Below are 25,100 nucleotides of genomic sequence, written 5' to 3'. Positions count from 1 at the left end.
ACATTCTGATATTTGTTTAGGGATACTTTTAGTTTTAACTTGCGTTTCCTTGATATTTAATGATATTGTGCACTCTTTGTATGTCTGTTGGCTGTATAGATACCCTTTCTTTTGAAGCGTCTACCCAAGTCTTTTACGCATTGTTGTGTTAATGGTGTTTTTCTTTTCTTCCTTGACTTGTGGGAGTTCTTTGCATTTTCTGAGTATCAGTACTTTGTCAGATCTGTCACATATATCTTCTTCCAGTTTGCGGCTTAACCTTTTCCACTTCCCTAATAGTGTTTTTTGGTAAGTGTAAGTTCATAATTTTAAGAGGTGGGACAGAGACTGGGTGAGTTTGGCAGTGGGGGCTTCTAAGGTGCTGGTGATATTCTGATTCTTGATCTGTGTGTACTTTGTGAAACTTAAGTGAACTGTAAACTTTTTTTTTTTACACTTTTCTATATGTAATACTTCAAGTTATAAAAAGTTAAATATACTTTGTCAGTCTTTTCCTTTTATTTCTGTGACATGTTTAATTTTTGCTTACTTAAGGTTATCAACATATCCCTCATACCATCTTCTGAAAGCTTTGTTTTACTTTTCCATTTGGGTCTTTAATCCATCTGGAATTGACTTTTGTATATGATGCGAGGCGGACTGACTTTTTTCCCGAGTGGATATCCAGTTGACCTAGCACCATTTTCTGAACGGCCATTCTTTTCCCATTGCCTTGTGTTGTCACCTCTGTCATGTATGGAATGTGTGAGTGAAAGTCTTGTGAAAGTCCATTCTGTTCCTTTGGCCTTTTTGTACATGTGACTTTGTTTCTACACTCTGTTCTGTTTCATTGGTCTGTTAGTTTTCTTGAACTTGATATCTAGTAGTGCAAGTTTTCTAGCTTTGTTAGTCTTCATTTGAGATTATCTTGTTAGTCTTGGCTATTGTCATTTCCATGTACATTTTAGACTCAGCTTGTCTAGTCTTCTTTAAAACCTGCCAGGATGTAAATCTATAGACCATTTGGGGGGCGAATTAGCATTTTTGCAATATTAAGTCTTATGATTCAGTTCAGTTCAGTTGCTCAGTCGTGTCCGACTCTTTGCGACCCCATGAATCGCAGCACGCCAGGCCTCCCTATCCATCACCAACTCCTGGAGTTTACTCAAACCCATGTGCATCGAGTCGGTGATGCCATCCAACCATCTCATCCTCTGTCGTCCCCTTCTCCTCATCCCTCCCAGCATCAGGGTCTTTTCCAGTGAGTCAGCTCTTCATATGAGGTGGCCAAAGTACCGGACTTTCAACTTCAGCATCAGTTCTTCCAATGAATACCCAGGATTGATCTCCTTTAGGATGGACTGGTTGGATCTCCTTGCAGTCCAGGGGACTCTCAAGAGTCTTCTTCAACATCATAGTTCAAAAGCATCAATTTTTTGGCGCTCAGCTTTCTTCAAAGTCCAACTCTCACATCCCTACATGACTACTGGAAGAATCATAGCCTTGACCAGACGGACCTTTGTTGGCAAAGTAATGTCTCTGCTTTTTAATATGCTATCTAGGTTGGTCATAACTTTCCTTCTAAGGAGTAAGCATCTTTTAATTTCATAAATATATATATATATATATATATATATAAATAAAATTAGCTAACCTCATATGTCCCACCATTAACATTTTATAGTTTTCACTCTAGAGATCTGTTATGTCTTTTATTTGTTGATGTTTGTTGTTTTTGATGCTATTCTGATTACATTAAAATTTTTTTTCTAGTTGTCTGTTGTTAATATGTAGAAATAAGCTGAATTTTATATACTGTGTGTTCAGTTATCTTCCTAAATTAACTTATTAAATAATCAGTGAGTCTCTCCAACCTTATTAGCAAATATCATCTGCAAACAAGAGTTTTATTTCTTCCTTGCCAGTCCTTAAACCTTTGATTTTTTTTCCTTGTCTCTTTTCACTGGCTTGAAATGCCAGTATAATCTTGAATAAAAGTGATAGCAGATATCCTCATTGGTTATATACTAGGGAATATTTTGAATGATTCTCCATTAAATATGATGCTTGTTATAGGTTTTTTTTTTTTTGGTGGTAAATATCCTCAAATTAAGGAAATTCACTTTAGTTACTAAGAATATTTTTCATGAGTGTGTATTGAATTTTATCAAATTATTTTCTCTACCTAGCTAAGTGATAAAATGTCCTTTATTCTGATAGCATAGTGAATTACAGTGATTGGTTGATGTGAGAAATGGCAATGCTTGATTTTTTGATTGGAGAACATACCTTGAATTCCTGGACTCATAAGCTCAGTGTAGTCATGATGTGTTATCGCTGTTTAGATTTACTGTTATTTTGTTTAGGATTTTTTGCATTTATATTCACAAGAGAGATTGACTTGCATTTTTCCTTTCTCATAATTTGCTTCTCAAGCTTTAGTATCGCGCTTTCGTTGGCTTTGTAGAATAAGCTGGGAGGTGACCTCTCTTAATATTCTCTGGAGGAGTTTGTGTAAGGTTGCTGCTTTTCTTTAAATGTTTGGAAGACTTAATTGTGACATCATCTCAGCCTAATTTGTCGTCGTTTTTAAATGGGGAGGCTTGAAATTGCAGGTTCAATTTATTCAGTCAGTACATGGATGAATATTCATGGTTTCTCTTATAACAATTTTGAGAATGTGTTTTTCTAGGAATTTATACATTCCATAATTTTCAAATTAATGGTATATGTTGTTCACCATTATTCAAAATATTCAAATAGTTTTATTTTCTAGTAACATTTTTCATTTTTGTAGTATCTGTTGTGATATCTTCTTTTCTCTGATGTTGGTAGTGTCTAGATGAAAGGTGGAATGAACTATTGGGGAGAGCTTTCTTAACACGCTTTGAACTCAGTCTGTACATGCCTGTTTCCCCATGGGAAGCCAGATTAACTTATTAAGATGATAGTTATTTTATAGAAGCTAGTTAGTTACACAGTGGGTTAAGCTTTGTCTTATTTCTCACTTATTGCCTCAAGTAGTTTCCTAGTGATGCTGAGACTTCTGTTTTCTTGTTCTGTATTTGCTTGCTGTTTGTTTACTCTTCATTGTCACTGTCAGTTTTTTGAGTCCCTTTATCTTTAGAGGTTTTTTTTTTTTGCATAAAACATGCAGTTGATTTTTTTTCTATCTGATCCGATGGTCTTTTCTTCTTTTATAGCTGAGTTGGTCATTAGATTTATTTACTTTATAGATATGTTTGGTCTTGATTCTGTCGTTCTATTTATGTACTGTTTTTAATATTTTATTGTCATTTTCTGGTATCAGTATTTTTGTTGTCAGGTCTGAGCTTTTCATTTAAATTCATACTTTTGATAGTTTTGAGGATTTGTAACCTGATTTTAGTTCTAGTGGTTTCTCAATGTCATGCTTTAAATAATATGTATATACTTTTATTTCTTGATTTATTGATATTTAAAAGGAAATAGAATCTATTAATGCCCCACTATAAAAATGAGGAATTCATTTATCCTATTGAAATTAGTTTCAGAAAAGCTCTTCTGAAGGGCATCTTTTCTGATAAACAACTAATGATGCCTCCTTATCTGTCAGAGACCAAAGTTCTTGCTGTTGAATGGGGTTTTAAAATCATTGATTCATTTATTCAACAGCATATATTGTTGCTTCTCTTATGATGCTATGTTTGTGAGAGCTCAGTTGCTCAGTTGTGTCTGACTCTCTGCAACCCGCTGGACTGGAGCCCACCAGACTCCTCTGTCCATAGACTTTTCCAGGCAAGATTACTGGAGCAGGCTACCATTTCCTCCTCCATGGGATAAGGATCAAACCTGTGTCTCTTGCATCTCCAGCATTGGCAGGCAGATACAAACATAATTCAGTCATGCATCCTGTCCTTATAAAACTTCTAATCTAAGAAAGAAAACAAACACTGAAGAGATCATCTTAGCTGTGTGGAAATGTGACACAGAAGAAATAAAGGAGCATAGCTATGTCCTCATATGGACTCTTATGTATTAGTAAGATTATTGCTACAACTTTTCCTGCGGGAGTGGCACATGGAAAGCTTAGGGGCCTTATGAAAAGCTTAGGGGCCTATTCTGAGTCCATGGTCATCTTAGGATAATAATCCCTTTTCAGGTATATTACCTGCCCACTTTGTGTAAGTTTTGTTCATGACAAAGTTTAGACCAGCAGCTGCAGCAGACAGCTATACCTCCATCCTCCTCAACTCCAGATTTTGCCTTTTGCTTCCTCCTTCCATCTTCTCTAGCCCAAATTGTTATCTTTTGCCTTAGCAAGAGATCTCACTATGGTTTCCTCAGTCTCATGAATCAAGCTTTTCCTTGATTTATGTAATAATTTTCTTGTCATTATCTAGCCTTTTCTTCCTAGGCCACTCCCCCAAAATAAGAGGGTAGCTCATGTTTGGCTTTTGATGTTTGCAAGCCATAGTATTTAAATTAAGCTGTTTTTGCTGACCCAGACTAGATGACTTGGATATCATATGGGGTTGGTTTGAAATACAGCGGTTTATAAACTGGACAGCAAATTCCTTCTGGGCAGGAAGCATCATTCTTCTGTGCAACTCTAACCCTGTGTCTTGCATATTTAGCTTCTCATGAGTCACTGAATGTAAAGTGAACATTTTTGGGGTTTTGCTTTAGTCCGCAAATACATGACAAGATCCTTTGTTCTTTGATCAGAGTTAGCAAGAGCCTTAGAAAAGTGAATAAGATATTCATTGAAATTATGAAATCCTAACATGAGAAAATACTCTGGGCAATTCAATAAAATGCTTATGTTTTCAAAGAACTTCCTCACTTTTTATCAGTGTTTATCTTCTGAGGTATATAAAGCAGTTATTAGTATTTCTATTTTACTAGTGAAAATACATTCCAAGGGGATTAAGTGACTTCCTAAGACAGCACTCCACTCAACGGTTGAGTCGGGACTGAAGCATTAAACTTTCAAACCAGGGTTTTTCCTGTTATCCTGCTGCTGCTGTTTGGATTTTCCAGGCAAGAGCACTGGAGTGGGTTGCCATTCCCTTCTCTAGGATATCTTCCCGACCCAGAGATCATATCTGCGTCTCCTGCATTGGCAGCTGGATTCTTTCCCATTGAGCCACCTGGGAAGCCCATACTTAGCCATAAATTCATCCCCCAAAATTTGAGTGTCTTGCATCATGCTCTTGACAGAGATGAAGACCGTGCAAGTTAAAATTTGTGTAATGATTAGATTCTGAAGGTAACTTCTGTTTCCTCTATTAACGAAGTATTAACACTTCTGTCTTCAAATACTTTAAAAGGTATATTACATCTTACACATGTTAAATATCTTCTTTCAGTAGAAAAAAATGCTGACAGTACCATTTCTTTGACAGTTACTGTCATGGGTACTAATTTGTTGCTTAAACAGTGATAGAAAATAGAGAAACATACAGAAAACCATCATAAAAGGCAAACTTTCATAAGTTGTCTGATAGCAGGTGATGGCCACAGGAAAGTAAGGCAGAAGAGGGTCCAATCAGGAATTGGATTTGTTAATTAGAAGGTTACTGTGACCTTGGTCAGGTCAGTTAGCATAATATTAGGAGTAGAACCCAGGTTAGAAGGAAGGAAGGAATGAGAGATGAGGAAATAAGAAAGTTTCTCCCTTAGTGGAAGGAAGAAGACAGGTGGTTTGGAGGAGATGTAATAAAAAATGGGCTTCCTAGGTGACTCCGTGGTAAAGAATCCACCTACCAGTGTAGGAGACGTGGGTTCTATCCCTGGGTCGGGAAGATCCCCTGGAAAAGGAAATGGCAACCCACTCCAGTTCTTGCCTGGAAAATCCCTTGGACAGAGGAGCCTGGTGGGCTGCAGTCCATGGGGTCCTGAAGAGTCGGACATGACTGAGCAACTTCAGTTTCAGTTTTCACTTTCATGCATTGGAGAAGGAAGTGGCAACCCACTCCAGTTCTTGCCTGGAGAATCCCAGGGACAGGGGAGCCTGGTGGGCTGCAGTCCATGGGGTCGCAAAAAGAGTTGAACAGGGCTTAGTGACCAAGCAACAACAGTAAGTTAAATGAGGACACTTTCTCGGTTAACCGTGTTCCAGTGTATCTGCCACGTCAGGGGGAGATGCCGAGGAGAGGAAGGAGCAGACTGGAGCGTGTGAGAGAATGGCATGTATATGGGCCGGGTCAGAAGGAGGCAGGAGAGGGTAGGACCAGGCGTCGAGTGTAGAGAAGCCCTCAGAGAGACAGCAGGATCCCGGAGACAGGAGGGAAGTGACGGAAGGGTGAAGTGGTCCAGGGGTGATCTCCGGGGCAGAGCGGATGATAGGAGAGAAGGAAGGGTGAAGTGGTCCAGGGGTGATCCCCGGAGCAGAGCGGATAACTGAAGATGCTCAGGGCCTCGAGAGGCAGGTGTGGAATCAGTTAGTACAGACTTCTTGGTCTCAGAGCTAATATTCAGCTTGTGGTGTTGAAAAAGAATAAGAAATAGAGGTTTAGCTCTTTAGCAGTTTTAGATGAATTCAGTTTCATTATTGAAATCTCTGTGTGTTTCTACATAGTTCAGTTTAATTTTTCCTGATGGAGATTATAATTTCGAAAGGGAACAGTCATGTTTTAAGGCGAGACACGAAACGTCTGTGAAGATCTGAGTTTTGAGGTTTCGTTTCGCTCAGTTTGGCAGGGTGCGGTTTCCTTGGAGTTTTAATCTGGAATTGTCCAGGCCCCACAGATAGCTACATACTAAGAATTTATGGAAGTTAAAATGGCAAAGGTCAACTCGTGGTTCTGTTCTGTTGTTGTACCTGTATTTGAGCGTCTAAAGTCATTCTGAATAGAGCTGTGTTCTCAGTCATCAGCGACATCTTTGCACACACACGTGATCTCTGATCCTATGGTTATAACAGGGAACTCCCTCAAATCTGTACACACAGATGCTTTTCACCTTACAGGTTGGGATATAAAAATGTCATGTTTCGGTCATTTGGAACTCCACATCTTCCAGTAGAAATGATAATTATAAATGGTTCCAGCATCCCAAACCAGCCCATAAAAGACCATTAAGTCTGAAGTGAAAGTGAAAGTGTTAGTTGCTCAGCCGGTCCAGCTCTTTGCGACCCCAGGCTCCTCTGTCCATGGCATTTTCCACTCAAGAACAGTGGAGTGGATAGCCATTCCCTTCTCTAGGGGATCTTCCCAACCCAGGGATCAAACCTGCGTTTCCTAAGTGTGTCTGAATTATTAAAAATAACCACTGCTTATAGCCATCTTTTTATCAGGAAGCGTGTTCAATTTCAGCTCTTTCTGTAAGAAGTGTTTCTCCCACTTCTGCTTTATCTTGCTGACCCCCTGGCTGTCTGTCAGTGACAGAAGGGCTGTCGGCCCCAGGCCACTTAATGCGGCTGTGATAAGGCCCAGGAGTCAGAGCTGGGGCAGAGGCTCCGGAAGTGGAGGCGGGAGCTGGCCGTGAGCTGGCCGGGCGGTTTGTGTGCCGAGGGCGGGGTCTCCTTTCTGTTCCAGCTGTGAGATCTGGGGCCCTGCCGCTGCAAACCTTCTGTCCTCCCATTCCCTTTCTCTTTTCCTGGACCCCTGGTTCTCAGCCAGACCTGATTTTACGCTCCCTATCCCAACCACAGATACCCTGGGGAAATTGGCAGCGTCCAGAGACATTTTTTGTTGTCACAGCTGGGGCGGTGCTACTGGTGTCTGGTGGGCGTAGACCACAGATGTCGCTAAACATTGAGAACCCAGAATTATCCAACCCCAAATGTCAGCATCGCCAAGATTGAGAAAATCCACTCTAGGCCATTGCTGCTGGTTTGAGGTTTTGTTTTCCTGCTTTTTGCTTCACTGCAGAACAGAAACGTAGTTTGTTTCCAGGTTTTCTCTGACCTTCTGTTCTTGAAACAAGTTCAGAGCCCTTTTGAAGTTTTTCTATTTTTCTAAGGACTCTGCTCTCATCACACATGGAAATAGATGGGGTAAAAATAACGAGAAAATTACAGTTTCAGGAAAAACTTCCGTGTTATCCACTGGCCTTTAAATAGAACAAAATTCCCATCCGTCTTTAGACCCCCTCCTTCCCCATTGTGGTCTCATCACCCGCCGGGTTTCCCCTCTTCCTGCGTACAGCTGGACTGCTGAGTCACTGGCAGGCAGCCTCTCTCCGGCAGTCCAGAGGAGCCACAGCGGGGAGGAGAAATCCCGGGATTGCTTTGACGAGAAGGGCGGGAAGGGTTCCTTTGTTGCATAGATCCGGCCAGAGCCACTTGCTGTCGTCCTGCTGCTCTTAAGGAGGTCGCAGAATGGGCTTCCACCCCGGCACTCCCTGAGTACCCTCCGCAGCACAGGGCTCTCCAGTGTCTGCTGGTCTCGCCTCCTCCCCACCCTGCTCGGCCCTCGCCTCCCCTGCTGGCTTCACGGGCTTGTGGCCCAAGTACTCACTTCCTAGGGCCCCGCCTGCTCAGGTGCTCGCTGTCATCGGGGAAGGATCGTCAAAGTCTCTGGACAAGATCCTCCTGTTCCGTTTTGTTCAGAGCCCTGCAGCCTGTGAGCTGCTCCTGCTTACAGAGCTCTCCAGCTAGACTTGGGCCTGAGGGAGAGGCAGGCTGGCTTGCACGAGAAAAGAGAAGGGGAGGTTTTAAGATACTTAGAGTAGTAGAAAGCAGCCCCGCTGAAAACCTGGGCGGGACGAGCAGCTCTGAACAAGCGCCGTGTCTCAGTCTTCCCTTGTGAACATGTGCCTTTCAGAACCGACTCTGTGCCGTCTGTATGTATTCATTTTAAAGCATACAGGTGCTGTGATGTGATCAGGGTACTAGACGCCATGGGCAACGACTGAGTAGTAAACTGCTGTTTGTTCTCTAGGGGTTATCGTGTCACAGGGTGTCCATAACCACTTGAGATTGCTTTTACTGTCCCATTCCCTAGGGTTGGAAGCCAGAGCCAGTTGTGATACTTGTTTGAGTTTATAAAGCTAGTGAATGACATAGCATGGATTTGAATCAGGGTTAGTCTGACTCTGAAGGCCAATCCCAGTTCACTCAGCTACTCAGAAGTTCAGTCTTCCTACCCTCCAAGCTGACTCTTAGGTTGAGGTCATGAGTATACATGGCAAGTCAATTTCTTAACACTACACAGTGCTTTTCAGATGAAATCTGATGGTGGATGAAAATGTGTATTTGATCTAGATGCTTGTCCATGCGTTTATGAGAAATCAGTATTAGTGTAAAAGTAACCCAAAACAATATTATAGAAAACCTCAAAAGCCTTCCATTGTACATGCTTCATGAGGCACTCCATCTCTCCTGTTTCATGAAACGTCTGCTGACACTCCGTTGTTAGTGTGACTTCTCAGAAAGTGCTTTCTTGGAGTAGAGATCTCGCTCTTTAATTTCTATCCACCAAATTAAAAAAAACAACAACGGGGTGTTCAAATGTCATTGATATTCGCAGTTAATTCCAAGAAAGCTAGTTCGTAGAGAATGTATTTTATACCGATTCTTCAGTTTTCATCATGTCAGCTACTCCCACGTCTCTTTTGAGATTGTTGTAAAAGTCTGTGCCAGCTTTAGCCTAAATACATCACACAGGTGGGCTTCTTAATTCTACGTGAGGAAGGGCGTGGCGTCGGCACGGATCACCTCCAATGCACGGTTTACACAGTATCACATCGTAGGTAAATGGATTAAAAGCAGCCTGATAGTTTTCTCGGCAATTACTGATCTCTCATTCGCGTTTGATTTCATGACTAGAAGAGTCTCCGGCTTGTTAGACACAGAGCCATGCATTTTATCGCTCTTCTAGAGCTTTCACTTGTTGAGATCAGTACTGTCTAATCACTGACCTGGGTTTTAATTCCAGCTGCACCCCTGACGAGTCGTGCGCCTTTGATGAGTTACTGCGAGGGGGTATTGATAATGTCTTCTTCGAAACGCTGTAGGAAAGACTAACCGAATTACTGTATGTGATGCCCTGAGCACAGTGCCAGGCTGGAGGGGAGGGCTCGATGGGTAAGCAGGAGTCGTCCTCCCCGCCTCCTCTTATTCCGCCAGGAGAAGACGCCCGGGCACAGACAGATCTTTGGGCGAGTGCTTTCTCTGTTTACCGCTGAACGTTGGTATACTCTTAAATACGCTTTGACACACATCCTCCTGCAGTGAAAACTAGAAAAGCGAGTGTCTTCCTCCAGCCCTCTGTGAGAAGAGGATAGCGCGATGTGCGTTTTAATCGTCTAGCAGAATCGGAACAACGCGGAGATCTCGGAGACTGGGGTACGCAGCCCCGTGTGTGCACTGCCGTGCTGTCAGCCCAGACCACACCCGCCTTTCTCAGACCGAGATCCCCCGCATCCCTCAGAGTTACCTGCGACACTTGTAAAAGAAAATAAAACCAGCTCTCTCACCCCAGACCTACTGACCGGAATCTTTAGGGCTGAGGTCTCAGAACACACCTATACAATACGCCACCCTGGTTATTCTTATGTATAAAGAACATCTAGAAATACTGACCCCCACTCTGTCTCACCTCCTTGCCTTTGCTTACGCTGTTTCCTTGGCTCGGAGACGTCTTTCCTCTTCTACAGAATCCTTAACTCATTTTTTGAGAGCTGCCTGTTCCTGAAAGCCTTTCCAGATTCTCCCAAATTGAAGTGAATATTGTATCTTCATTTTTGCGGTTAACACAGTCTCCCTTCTAGAGTTTTACTAGAAAAGTTTCACCAAACGGTAAGCAGCCAGTGGGCAGTGATTGCCGACTATGCTGATAACCATCCCTGGTGCCCAGCAAAATGCTTTGTGTCTAATGGGCACTAAAAGGGCATCTGTTGAATTTGGATCGATTCTCTACTTACTTTTTCCCAGTAAACCATTCTGTTCTGACATCCTCCCAAGAGCACAGATTCCTCCAGAGTATGTATTATTAAGGTCAGGGTGGTAGAGGACGGTCTTAATAAACATGATCAGCCTTAGTTCCCAGCCCATCAGAATAGGGGCCTGTGTGTGTGTGTATGTTGTGACGAGTTGGTTGAGATCCCTGTGTCTTCCTCATTTTCATCTTGGATATCACTTGTAAGGCATGCTGGACAAATCCGCCAAAGTCCCAGTTAAATCTGCAGCCATTAAAAAAACTGGTATAGTTGTATTCTGGGTTGGTTGTCCTTTCAGGAAACAGACTTGATCATTTCACTAAAGCAGCAGCTTTCACCATCCACCGTCATGCTTGTCCCCTGGGACCCTTAGGTCAAGTACATACAGCAGTTGTTGCCAGCGATGTCATAGAAGTACTTCCTACAGTCATATGAGGAGCGAAGGTGTGGAGATGAGCTCCACTTTCTAATAAGATGGTTTCTTCAAAGCTGCATGGTCCCCGTCAGTGACATTTTAGGCACTTTTCTGGTTCTGTGTGACTGCTAGTCCTATCCTAGGCTTCTCCATCGGCTGGTTTGCTGGGTTGCCCAGACCATCGGCAGGAGAAAGTACATGTGGGAGCTCTCCAGTTCTCTTCTCTACTGCAGGGTAATATCAGAGGAGGGTCTGATCAGTGGGGAGTGGGGAGGGATGTACTAACCTAGAGTGAGAGCCCATTAAAGAGTTTCTCCAAATATTACATCACTGATCCCTAAATTATCTTGATTATTTGACCTCACATCAGGCAGCAAGGTGGAGCTGAGAAAATCATTGGATGTGGCCAGTGAAATCAGATTTTCATCGGCTCGGTTAGGATTTATGAAAGTAGCAGCGTTCATGAAAGTATGGTGGACAAGACAGCTGTCCTGGACAGAGGACTCCTTTCAAATGTAGGGAGCCTCGTCTTCTCCCTATTTCTGTCTCAATTTCTAATGTTAATGCAGTAGGAAGAACTCCAGATGACCACAGTCACCTAGTAATCCCACAGAATATGTAAGCAAGGAGATGTGAAATCCTAATGTCAGGCAGAGGAAGACCCCTCCCTTTCCTTGAACCCTTCGAGTACATTCAGGGCTCTAAAGTGACCAGAGACAGTGAGAAAAGGTCCCTGCATTTGGTGAGAGGAGCTGACTAACCTTTAGAGTAAATGTAATGGAAATTCATGGAATAGGGGGTAGGATAACAAAGTTGAAATGGGTCTGGGAGAAAGGAGATAGTGCAGATTAATTGATCTTTGAGCAGTTTGCTTGGGGGAAAGAAAAGAAATTGGTAATTATATCAGCTGGATAAAGTTTGTGTTTGTGGAGGGGGGGGAATTACAGTTCCAGCACCCCCAAGGAATCCCCTTGTGCTGACCCCTTGCAGTGGGGTCTTCCCTCCACCCCTGACTCCTGGCAACCACCCTTACAGTTTTCTTCTTTTTCATACACATCATTCATTCAGTATGTAAAAGACTGGCTTCCTTCGCTTGGCATAATGCCTGCTTGATATAAAGTTTTCCACGTACTTTAAAGTGCGAAGAACCCGTTCTTTCCAGAACAAAGCGAATAGGAACCTGAGAGGATGGGTGTGGAGAAGCTGAGTTAGGGACACAGACATGCAGCGCCCCTGGGTGAGTGCGCTAGCGCCGAACGCCTGGCGGATGGGATGGGGAGTTGGGCAGGGGCGACCTTGCCTGGTTAAATGTTTTCTTTTCTCAAACTAACCTCGCTTCCTGCTCTGACCTTTCCCACTTCCCAGAGAGTGGGGGTGGCAGAAAGATACACACACATATATACAACTTACACACCCATAAATACATGTGCCTCCATTTTCATGGCCTGAGTGCTTCATTTACAAAGAGGTCATCAGCCTGTCAGATTCAACTTCAGATTTTGTTGAGGGCTATCTGGTGCTGCGTGATGACACCAGGACTTGTCATCTAGAGCTGTACACTTGTTTCTCAAGCTAAGATTTATTTTGCAAAATATTTCTTTCTAAATTTATGTTTTCCTTCAAAATAATAGAAATTTAAGCATTAGAAATTATAGAAGGTAAAAAATTTAACTTTTGGTATCTAGAATTGGGATTTTTAGATGTGGTTTAGTAGTAATCATCTCTGTATGTAGTTTTTCATAGTGTTTTTGGTAGTGTTGATTTATTTTACAAACTAAGTTATATATAATTTAAAAATTATAATTTATATAATTATAAAATTTATATACTATAAAACACTAATCTCATATTCACTGACTCCTCTGTATACTTTTTCATTAGGAATTAACTGCATTTTAATTTTTGTTGGTTTTTTTTTCCTATAGTTGTGATATTCAAAGCATAGATGGTTGTTATTTCCCCAGAAAAGCAGGCAGACTTTCTTAGGACATTTATCGCATTCATTAACTGTTACTTAGAAGAACTAACTGCTTCTTCCTCGTGATGGTTAATGTATTCATGACCTCATACGTGTTGACCACATATTCTGCTGCTGATGTAATTTATATGGAGGTATATGGAGATGTTAGCATATACTAAAGGCCTAAAAGAACAGTAAAGAAGTTACTTTTGGTGCTAGCACTGTGGTTATTATATAATCTAAGCTATTATTGTTCTGCCATAAATAGAATTATTTTACTGTATCTTCTCATTTGTCCGGAAAGATGTTATTTGATGCTTTTCATGTATCCAGAAGTTAGAGCATAAGCTTGGAAGCCCTCAGAGTGCTCAGAAATCTGTTAGAAGTAAACCTAATAACGCTTATGCCCCCTGTGTGATGGGTGTTTGTGTATATCGCTTTATTTAATCTCCACAATCATCGTACGGAGCAGTCGCTCTTGCCACGCCCACAGAGGACGTTGAACATCTGAGGTCACAGAACTTGTCCAAGGTCATATGTCTGTAGCTGGGGTTTGGGTGCATGTGTCCCTCAAGATTCTGAGCCCGTTTATTCCCACATCAGTCATTCACACAAATATTTTTTCAATATTCACTGTATGACAGGCCCCCGGGTATCCAGGATTAAAGACAGATTTATCAAATTCTAAGGAATTCCTTTATCTGTTTTTTGGACTGCAGTAAATATGAAACAGAGTAGGAAAGAGATGAGGCTGCAGGACAGAGGCACTCTATGTCTTATCTACTGTTGGATTCACAGCCCAAGCATAGTAAGAGTGTATCAGTAAATACATTCATATGGATGAATGACATCAATGACAAGAAATACCCAACTGGGCTTCCCCAGTAAAGAATTCGTCTGTCAATTCAGGAGACATAAGAGACACAAGTTCTATCCCTGGGTTGGGAAGATTACCTGGAGAAGGGCATGGCAACCCTCTCCAGTATTCTTGCCTAGAGAAACCCATGGACAGAGGAGCCTGGCGAGCTACAGTCCATGGGGTTGTAAAGCGTCGGACACAACTGAAGCAATTTAGCAAGCATGCACACAGTAGCCGACTAGGAGAGAGAATTAAATGTAGAAAGGATTTGAAATCAAGCGGCAGAACCGTCCTGGACTGCTCAGTGTATGAATAAGCAGTTGCATATCTCGCTAGACCCATGGGGTAGGAAGAGTCTTCATGAGCTCACTGATGCCGGAATGATGACCTTGGGCCACCTAGTGACTGAGGACACCCAGGCTCTGTACCACGGAAGGAGAGGCACTCATGAATGTGGCATCCTGTTTAAAGAGCAAGGAAGTATGCAAAACATTTTAGAGAACTTTCCATAAAAAATGGCATTTGTTCCCCTTAAAATAGGCCAAAGGGCTAAACTTCTGTCTTAGAAGAATCACATAGGTGGAGAAATTGTTTCCCTAACGCTCTTGGATAAAGAGGTATTATGCAATACAGTTTTTCTTTTTCCTGATAAATTGTAACGTTAAATTTTCATGCCAAAAAAAAAAAAATTTTCATGCCAAATGAAACTTTGAAGAACTCAAGTTAATACTCTTTGGAAGATACCTTATGTCTTCCAAAGGACTGTTATCTATTTAGGACTGTATCTCATGCATAGCACGTAACAATCTATTGGATGTAACAAGTGAATAGGCTGCCTAGAATGACAAAGCAAAGTTTTTTGAGTCATATAACTTGAAAGAATTATGATGCGTTGAAGTCATGTTTGAAGTATCATTTAGCTTTTTGTAAGGAAAAAAAAAATGGGGACATTAGGGAATTACTGATATGATTTCAATTTCATTATTCAGCAGCATCGATGCGCTACTTTCTTGTCCCGAGAATGTATCTATTAACAGTGATGTTTTGCCTTACAGCTTTTCTGGGAGAAGAGGCTACAAGGACTTAGTGCATCAGATGTAACAGAACAAATTATAAAAACCATGGAACTCCCTAAAGGTCTTCAAGGTATTCTCCGAGTTCAGTTGAGCAGCCCCTGCTGTGTGCCAGGCTGTGTGTCGGAGGCAGTGGAGGCAGACGTGATGAGGGCGACAGGTCTTTGCTGTGGGGACTGTTTGCCTCGCTGGGTGATGCTCCCCTTGGGTTTAAGTAAACCAGAGGCAGTGTGCCTGAAACGCTTTGTAGGTTGCAGAACGCTTCCGGGTGGTGTCTTACCTAAGTTTTTTTTTTCGCGTGTACCTTTTGGCCTGAATTTAATTAGGCTCGTCATGTAAATTAACCCATGTTATGTGTTTAGACCCAAATACAGCCTAAGCGGCAGACTGTCCCCAGCTTCCTGCTCGAAGCAACATCGGGCCCCAGTGCTTGCTTTTTTTTCCCTTCCTCTTATCCAAAGAACAGCCAGCATCTCTCCTCCTGCCTCTCCCTCCGTGACTTGCTGCTGCAAGCCTCAGATGCCCATGGGTCCAGTAACAGGAGCGAGCGGGGTCTGGGGTGGAGAACTCAGGGGCTGGCGTGCCTTGTGGGGTCACACGTTCACTCCAGGTTCTAGAGAAGCTTTACTTTTCGAGTGGTTACAACTTTGGCTTCTAAATCTTGATACATTGCGGATTGCTCAAAAATCCTCATAATTCATAGAGTAGTGTCTCATCCCTCTGTGCTCTTGGAAATTATTGCTTTAACTGGTTTAACAAGTTTAGGACTGTAAGCAATGCACTTAAATGTAGCCATGGTTCCAGTCTCCTAGTGTGCAGTCAATGTGTACAGTTATTAATCCTATTCATGTGGATATTTTGTTAGTTGAAAAAACTGTTAAAGGTGTAGGTACAGCCTACTTGCATTGGCTTTTCCTTTGAAATCCCTGCACAAAAAAGAAGTGTTGAGACATGACAAGCTACAGGGGAAATGATTCAAGGACCCTAGGGACACGTTAATAGGGATATTTGAATGTAAGAGGACTTTAGAAGGGACTTAGATCATTAAGAATAATTGACCTTGCATGATGAAATGTAGCCAACTTTTTAAGAAGTTTTTAATACCTTGGACATGTATTTTAAAGTTCTGTTAAAGTTTTATTCAAATACTCAAGTATTTGGTTACTGTTTCCTTAATGTTAATTCTTTATTGTTGATAACTAAGTAAATATGCTGTTATCTTTTGCTGCTTTGGCTTGTGTCAGTTTTAAATAGCTGCTGTCAGATGAATATAAAGATAATCAGTTGTCTTAGGCTCCACAAGGTTTGCTCAGCACGGCTAGAAACGTCCTGGAACTGATGTGTTTCTAATTGCAGGGGTTGGTCCAGGTAGTAACGATGAGACCCTTTTATCTGCTGTCGCCAGTGCTTTGCACACAAGCTCTGCACCCATCACAGGGCAAGTCTCCGCTGCTGTGGAAAAGAATCCTGCTGTCTGGCTTAACACATCTCAACCCCTCTGCAAGGCTTTCATTGTCACAGACGAAGACATAAGGTGAGAGCGGAATATGACTTCAAAAAACTTGTCTTCTACACTTGATATGTCTTTTATTGCTTGTTAGGTTCAGTGACATGTCCTCGTAAATGATGAACCTTCTTTACAAAACTGTTTTAAAACAGATGATATAGGATGTTTAAAACAAATGCATGCTTGAAAAAGGTGGCATTGTGTAAGGTGTATCATCCTGATTATCCCCGAAGGACAGAGCAGTCGTACTCTCTCCACGTGGTTTTGGCGGTATCCTATGCAGTCTGGGGTTCGGCCTTTCTGCTCTGAGGAGCCCCTGCCTTCAGTTATGCCTGTTCTGATTGCTCCCTGCATTGGTTTGTCTGCAGCAGCAGATCATTGCTATGCTGCTTTGAGTTCAGTTGTGTTTTCAAAATTCAGTTTACTTATCTTGATTTTATTGATCTCACGTAAACTCAATTTAGAGATTTATTTACCTCTACTTAACTTTGTTTCAAGTAAACGTTTAAGGTGGCTCTGAAGACACACACACACTCACACAGTGAGACACACATGTACATACACCGAGTGAAGCCAGATGAGAAGCAAATGAGAAGAAAGGCAAAGCAAAAGGTAAAGCGGTTACGTAAAATGGAGCTGAGAGCGAGACGCGGACACAAGCTGCATCCATTAACATCTTTCACTCTTTCTAAGTCTGGGCCACAAATTAGGTTTATAGCGGCAGATTATGAAAGGAAGATGTATCGCTCAGATAGATAATGCCCAAGGAGTATAAGCAAGCCATTGCTCAGGAGCAAAAAAACTATTCCAGATACTAAAACCACAAAGAAATTCTTATGTGGGATTTATGGATTTCAGTAGTATATTCATTAGAATGATTGTCTTGTGGTGGTGGTTTAGTCGCTAAGGTGTGTCCAGCTCTAGTGACCCCATGAACTGTAGCTGGCCAGGCTCCTCTGTCCATGGATTCTCCAGGCAAGAATACTGGAGTGGGTTGCCATGTCCTTCTCCAGGGGATCTTCCCAACCCAGGGGTCGAACCCGTGTGCCCTACACCTGCAGGCGCTCTCCTGCATCGCAAGTGGATTCTTTACCCCTGAGCCACCAGGAAGCCCAGCATGATTGTGTGCTATACTGTGTTTTCTTTAAGAAGAGGACAGGGTGTATACTTCATAATTTCTGTCCTCTTGAGTGCGAACTCGAAAGCTTTACTATTCCTAGACCAAGCCAGCAGATGGCACTTATGAATTTAAAAAAAAGTATTATATTTGTTTTTTGTTTTTTTTTCTAATTCCTTGAAAGTTGGTATGAGACTGTTGTTAAATGCCTGCATCTAGCCAGGTTTATAATTGGAAAGCCGTTCCCGGATTTTAAAGCAGTTCCTTTTGTAAAGATGTGAAATGACTCAAAGTTGTATTCAGATGCCTTGATGATGTAGAATTTATGATCAGTGTTACTATATATGTATTTTCTTTTTTAAGAAAAACAAAGCGTGAAATCAAGGAAAGGAATCAACTTGCTCTTTGGACTGTTCCTACCCTTAAAGGAAATTACCCGGGAGGCTAGCTCCCCTCTGTCCTGGAATGAGCACCCGGTTCATCAGCCCGGGTCCTGCCAGGCCCCTGTGGGTGTTGACTGAGGTCCTCTGACTGATGACAGGGGCCCATGGGGACGTCTTGGGGCTGTGTTAGAATCCTGCCTACTACATCCGGCAGGGGCTTTACTTTCGGTTTTCATAAATGTGGGAAGCCTCACCAGTGTCAGATTTTCAGATATACTTCTCCAGCCAAAGCCAGATCTGGATGTTTTTCTTTTAGGGTAAACTCGTCTGACAGATTGTCCATTTGATCACTGTCATAACAGAAATCATCAAGCCAAACATTTCTTCTCCGATTAGTACATATTCAAAATAAACGCCTGCAAGTGGGATTATCACCTTTTCTCCTGTTGTATCACCAATAATCTGTTTGTGTTAAACCTTCAACTGAGGATCTCAGCATTGAGCACATGTTTTTTTTCAGCCAGCTTGATAACTATTTTCATTCATGGGTGTATTTGTTTTCTGATACCTAGTGATAAGTTCTCACAAACCTCGCTGTTTAAAGCAATAGCTGTTGGTAGCTCTCATTTTTGTAGGTCGGAAGTCTGGGCGGGCGTGACTGGATTCCCTGCCCCAAGTCTTACACAGTTGAAATCTGAGTGTCTGTAGAACTGCGTGGCCTTTTGGAGCCTGGGCTCCTCCTAAGCTTGTTGTGGAGTTCGTGTCTTTCTAGCTGCAGGGATGAAGCCCCTCTCCCCGTGTCTGTGGGATCGGGCTGTTCTCGGTGGCGGTTTCAAGCTGCCGGCCGCTCCTTGCCGCATGGCTCCCTTCACATTCCCTATCCTCCCTCTCCTGCGTCTTTCTAAAAGGGCCCAGCCCCCTTTAAAGCCTCTTCTTATTAGGTCAGGCCCTTATGATAATCTCTTCGATTAACTCAAGGTCAGCTATTAGTAATCTGATCAGAGAAGGACATCCCGTCATGTGTTCCTAAGTCCTTCCTGCCCTTATGGGGAGGGAATTCTGCCTGGATGTGAGCCGGGCCGTGGGGACGTCCTGGGGCTGTGTTAGATCCTGCTCGCCCCATTCGGCACAGGCTTTGCTTTCGGGTTCCGTAAATGTGGGAAGCAGCGCTCGAGACAGCAGAGGAGCGGTGGCCAGTGTCAGAGTCTAGATACACGTCTCCGGCCGGAGGCGCTGCTCCTCCCGTTTCCTTCATCCTCCTGATGGGGTGATGTTAGGGCAGCTGTGCAGACACTCTGGCATCAGAACAGGAGACTGCCCGTGACCGATACCCCATTTATCATAAGCCTGGAGTTACTGAGCCAGAGCTGAGACTAACTGTGTCAGAAATGAGCATCCTGTTTTTCATGACTCTGCTCCGCTGTGTGACAATCTGTTGAACTCCAGGGACTTCCCTGGCGGTGCAGTGGTTACGTCTTCACCTTCCAACGCACAGAGTGCGGGTTTGATCCCTGGTCCAAGAGCTAAGACCCCACATGCCTCAGGGCCAAAACGGAAGACGGAAGCAGTATTGTAACACTTGCAATAAAGACCTTAAAAACAGAAGTGGTGGATGCTCAAGTGTGTCTGACTGTTTGCAGCCCATGGACTGTAGCCTGTCAGGGTCCTCTGTCCATGTAATTTCCCAGGTAAGAATCCTGGGGTGGGTGCCTATTCCCTTCTCCAGGGCATCTTCCCAACCCAGGGATCGAACGTGAGTCTCCTGCATTGCAGGCAGATTCTTTACCATCTGAGCTACCAGAGATCAAAACATCTCTAAAAAAGAGAAAAAAACCTGTTCAACTCCAGTTTCTGTGAATACGATTGAGGCTACAGAACTTGACTCGGTGGCATCTCCCCTTCTTTTCGAAAATTCATTTAAAAGGGGAAGGCTAAACCTTTTATCTCTTTGTGCATTTTTTAGAGTTTGATAAGATGACATCTGAAGTTTTTGTGGTTACACAACATATGTTAATTTCGCTCCCTTGGCCATAGACTCGTGTGATAAAGACATGGGGACTAGACTGCAGCGAACGTGACTTCACAGCTGGTTGGGCACCCAAGGGGCGGCTGCCCAGGGCACCCTGGTGGGGTCTTCTGGAACATGGCCCATCTACCCTTCGCTTTCCCCGGTCTGGGGCAGTGCCGTCGTTTGTCTTCCTCACCGACGGATGGAGAAACTGGCGCTTCCTTCAGCAGAGCCCTCAGAATCCCTCGCTGCATCTCTTCCCTGACCTGGCGCTGCTCCCCTCCAGCCTGTGTCCATCCCACCAGCCTTCCTGTGGCCTCTGGAGGCCATGCGCCCTGTTTTCTAGTCAAGGCTTGCCCTCCCACCTGGGCCTTTGCCTCTGCTCCTTTCTTGCTGCTTTTCTCAGCCTTTTGCTTTCCACTCTTGTCGCTTCTCTCCTGTTTCTTCAACCGTTGCCTCCCCACTGGGTTCTGGAGGCGAATTTCTGTTTGCCTCTTGGTTTGCTTAGAACTGTGTTAGGAATCTCTCTCTTGCCCTGTCAGGGAGCTGGTCTCCATTTTTTTTCTTCTGCTTTTTAAGGATGCCATGTGTACCAGTAGCCATGCCCTATCTAAGGATGCCATGTGTACCAGTAGCCATGCCCTGTCTAAGGATGCCATGTGTACCAGTAGCCATGCCCTGTCTAAGGATGCCATGTGTACCAGTAGCCATGCCCTGTCTAAGGATGCCATGTGTACCAGTAGGTGCGCTCTGGTTTTCATGTCACGGTTCTGCCTCTCTTGTATGACTTGCTGTTTTTAACTCTCACTTTGGAGGCTTCTTTAGAGTCCCCAGGACACAGAGGAACTTGGCATGTTCTTCACTTACGTGGCTCAGCTCAGCTCAAGGGTCCGTTCCTCCTCCGTCCTTGGTGCACAGGATCATGTGGTCTTGGCTCCTTCGTGACGGCCTTGGCCTGCAGGCTGCGGACCCAGGGGAGAGCTCCGACTGGCCTCCCCGACACCGTCAGAGGCGGCAGCTGAACCGGCCCATCACGCCGCCGCCTCCTCCTCCATCCTTCTCAGTGCTTCACCCGGCAAATCGCTTTTCCTTCCTCCTTTTCCATGTCACTTCCACTTCTATTCCATTTATCCTTTATAGGCATAACCCCTAACCTTCACATACTTGAAGTTTTTGAAGTTGAAGAAAAGGTCCCTGAAATGCACCTCCTCCTGCTGGAATTCTCTGTGAAATGAGGGCTTCCCTGCCTGTCTGAATGTCCCCCCTTTTTGGGCAAAGCCCATCTCCCACGAGACCTGGTTTTTGTGAGGGTTAGAAGCTGCTTTTGCAAAGTCTAAGGAGAAAGAGGTGTGTGTTTCTGAGGAATTTCCCTGACTTTGGCGTAAAGATAAACCGCGTCGTCGGCAGCATCGTTCCAACACTGGCCAAATTGTTGGTGTCTTTTCTCTGCTCTCACAAAGGAAACAGGAGGAGCGAGTGCAGCAGGTACGGAAGAAATTGGAAGAGGCTCTGATGGCAGACATCCTGTCCCGGGCTGCTGACGCGGAGGCGATGGGCCTCGAGATGGACAGTGGAGATGACGCCTAAGGTTGGCATCAGGTAAAGCAGCGCCGAGGCGCGGAAACTCAGGGCTTTGCTTTCCTTGCTGCTGCCCTTGCAGCGGCTTCAGCGGCGCCTGCAAAGCCTTCTCCGCTGCATACCTTGTGCGCTGCTGCTGTTGGGCCCCCTTTGTATTTAAGGGCCATATACGTGTGCATCCTTTTGTTCTCATGATGTGAAAATGTTCACACCCCTGCGGCCACTCGCGAGGGATTTGGGCTCCAAGGTGTCACTGGAGCAAAGCAGAGGAGGAAGGAAAGGACTGTCAGGGAGAGAGGCGTTGCAGGAGACAGGGCAGCCGTCGCCTCCGCCACGGTCGCTTTCTGGGGTAAAGGGGTCTGTTGTCACCTACGTAAAATTATGGTCACAGAGTAGGCAAAAACCCCTCACTCTCCTCTCCTTTTCTGATCTTTCTAGCACAGGCGTGATGCAGGGGGACCAAGTTAGGCTGCTGTAGTCTAGAGGTGATGGTGGCTTCATGAGGGTCTTGGCATCATGGATGCAGAGAAAAATGGAGAAGCCAATCTGAGATGTATTTGGAGATAGAGTCGACGTGACCGGGTGGATGACTGAGCCCAGGCTGTTTACGGGAGCCCGCTGGGTGGGTGGGTGGGGAGGGGACCTGTTCGGTACGGGAGCAGACTGGAGCTGGTGCACGCCGGGAGGAGGAACTCAACTGTTCACGCGGTCTTTCCTTCCCATCAGAGCTTTTGTCTTAGCTCAGAGCGGCTTATGCCACAGTGACCCAGAAATCAGGTAATAGCTACAACTTCTTACATAAACATGATCAGCGGCAGCAGCGACCTTTGACCGCACAGTTTCCTGGCCGTGCAGAACCATTTAAATCCAGCTTGGTGCTCTTAAGTAGTTTTCTTTTGGTTTCCGTGTCGAGGACAGGAAGATGCTGTGTTGACGCTGAATCGTGTCTGCTCTTCCAGTAGGGTGTGTTTTCTGGACTGTGATGAGCACACTTCTTATGTGTAAAGTCTCTCAGGGGGAAGTCTGAAGTGTATTTTTTTTTGTCCAAAGACTTCAGCACAGTGCAGAAATCTGGACCACCATGCCTGTGCACCATATGAGAACTGATTCCAGGAAAGCACTCTTCTTCAGAGCTTTTAATTGTTTTCCAGACTTTTCCCCTGAAAACAATGTAGGAAAAATCAAGGGTCGTGTTGTAGAGGTTTTACTGGACACTTGCCTACTTTGCAGATTACTTTGCAGGTTGACGTCAAGGCAGCCCCCTGGGTCATGTAAGCGACCATGTGTTTAGGGACTAGGTACTTGGCTCACATAAAGGCCGGCATCGCTCATCGCCTGGCCCAAAGGTGGTTAACGTGGAAAACAACTAATTAACGTTGAGTGATTAGTGTTAATATATATTTAAAAAGTAGCCAACACTTCGGCATGTTGGGTAGGGAGAAATTGGTATTATATATATCATATTTAAACTTCAGAATGGCATTATTAGACCAGGCCATTAGACTTTTGGGTTATAGAAGATTTAGAAGTACATCTTAATTATCAAAACTAAATTTACCTAAGTCACTGATTTAGCCCCACATACACCTAGAGTGTTTAATAAATCAGAGCACTGCCGCATGACTTAACTAGGGGTTCGTAATAAGCTGAGGAATAGGTAGGACTTAGCTTGACTAAAGGTGGGGCGTGGCCAGGTTCAGATGCCTGGTAACACGCAGGGCTCTGAACCACGCAGTTCTGTTTAGATGTGTTCATTGCATTGTGACAAGGCTGGTCTTTCTGATGGTCCTTATTAGCAGGATGGACCTTTATTTGTTTTATACACACATACAAATCCAAGTTAAGCAGTAATAAGACTACTCTGTTTCTATCATCTATAAATTCTCTGAAGTAAAATAAATTGTGGTGAAATAAAATAAATCATCGTTAGTAAAAACCTTCCTAAATTTTCTCAATATGTTTGGATTTGGCTGTATCTGTGATTTTTTTTTCATGTGTATGCCCTGTGAGTTCCCGTTTTATGCTGACTGACTTAATGATGGAAAACCTTTTCATAAGCATACAAAGGGGCACATATGATTACTTTGAAAATGAAGTGAAGATTCTTTCAGAATTAAAGAAGTTGAAACAATGGGGGGAAATGTTGAGTCCTTTTTATGTGCAAAGTGCTGTAACTAAATGCTATCAAGGCTTTAAAAATCCTATTCTGTATGAAATTTGGTCTCTCACTGCTTTTCCGAGTTTTACTGACCTCACCTGAGAAATCATTGAATTACTTAAGTCTGTTTGTTTTCTTGCAGGTAACTTTCGACAGACTTTCCCCGAGAGCAAACTCCTAGAATTGAGCAAAAACGTTTCCACTGGGTTTTGCCTGTTAAGAAAAAAAATGTACCTGAGCACATAGAGCTTTTTAATAGCACTAACCAATGCCTTTTTAGATGTATTTTTGATGTATATATCTATTATTCAAAAGTGATGTTTATTTTGAGTCCCAGGACTTAAAATTAGTCTTTTTGTAATACCAAGCAGGACCCTTAAGACGAAGCTGAGCTTGTGATGCCAGGTGCAATCTACTGGAAATGTAGCACTTCCATGAAATACTTGTTCCCCCCCAATTTTAATATGAACAGATCAGGAGTACCAAATAAATGTCCCAATGAACGCTTATTGTGACTTCACTGTATATAAACAGATTTTTATACTTTATTGAAAAAGGACACCTGTACATTCTTCCATCATCACTGTAAAGACAAATAAATGATTGTACTCACAGACTGATTGGAATTCTTTCTGTTAAGGAGCACACACCATGATAGTCCCTTCTGAGAATTTCTGATTCACATTCAGCTGTCTTCCCTGGGCCTTAGGTTTGAAATGAAGGTGGTGGGAAATAGTTCATACATTTGCAATATGCCTCTGGATATCATGAGAATTGTGCTCAGAATTGTATGATGTCATGCATGTAGTGTGGGTAATTTTTATTTTCCCTTGCCTGTAACGAGTACTTTTATTACTTCTATAAAAATAAGGCATTTTCTTCCCTCGGGCATGAGTTAGGTACACACATGCCCTTCAGATGTTACTGGAAGTCCGAGACTGTTTTTTGAGAACATTTTGTATTTTCCAATGTCTGTTGGCTTTCAGAGTTAACAGGTGCAGGTGAGACCCTTTGCCACAGAGAGAGGCAGCATTCTGGGCAGACTTGCTAAATGAACCAGATTGTAATGCTTTGCTAATTACTACCCAGCCTCCAGAGTCTTAACATTTTTTTTTTCCTGTTGAAACTCACAAGCATTAACTTCATTACTTCTTAAATTCCTTGATATCTAATTGCTCAGACTGGCACAGCATTAAG

The 25,100-nt window shown here is 43.4% G+C and overlaps 1 protein-coding gene across 2 annotated transcripts in view; it reads left to right on the top strand.

Moving 5' to 3' along the window:
- MBD2 (methyl-CpG binding domain protein 2) overlaps positions 1-24,517 on the top strand; it is a 65,606-nt gene extending 41,089 nt beyond the window's left edge. Inside the window, exons 4-7 of one of the 2 annotated variants that reach the window (XM_065932753.1) lie at positions 15,135-15,225; positions 16,509-16,686; positions 21,628-21,755; positions 24,046-24,517. In XM_065932753.1, the coding sequence (XP_065788825.1) occupies positions 15,135-15,225; positions 16,509-16,686; positions 21,628-21,754 (396 nt within the window). In that variant the 3' untranslated portion in view covers position 21,755; positions 24,046-24,517. Of the gene's footprint in view, positions 1-15,134; positions 15,226-16,508; positions 16,687-21,627; positions 21,767-24,045 lie in introns of both variants that reach the window. The other variant, XM_065932752.1, reaches the window with a different exon arrangement.
- Positions 24,518-25,100: the final 583 nt, after the last annotated feature.

Source organism: Muntiacus reevesi, chromosome 4, assembly GCF_963930625.1.
Source record: "Muntiacus reevesi chromosome 4, mMunRee1.1, whole genome shotgun sequence".
In the NCBI taxonomy this organism is placed as follows: Eukaryota; Metazoa; Chordata; class Mammalia; order Artiodactyla; family Cervidae; genus Muntiacus; species Muntiacus reevesi.
Note: the sequence above shows the minus strand (reverse complement) of the source record. Positions and strands in the feature narration are given on the sequence as shown.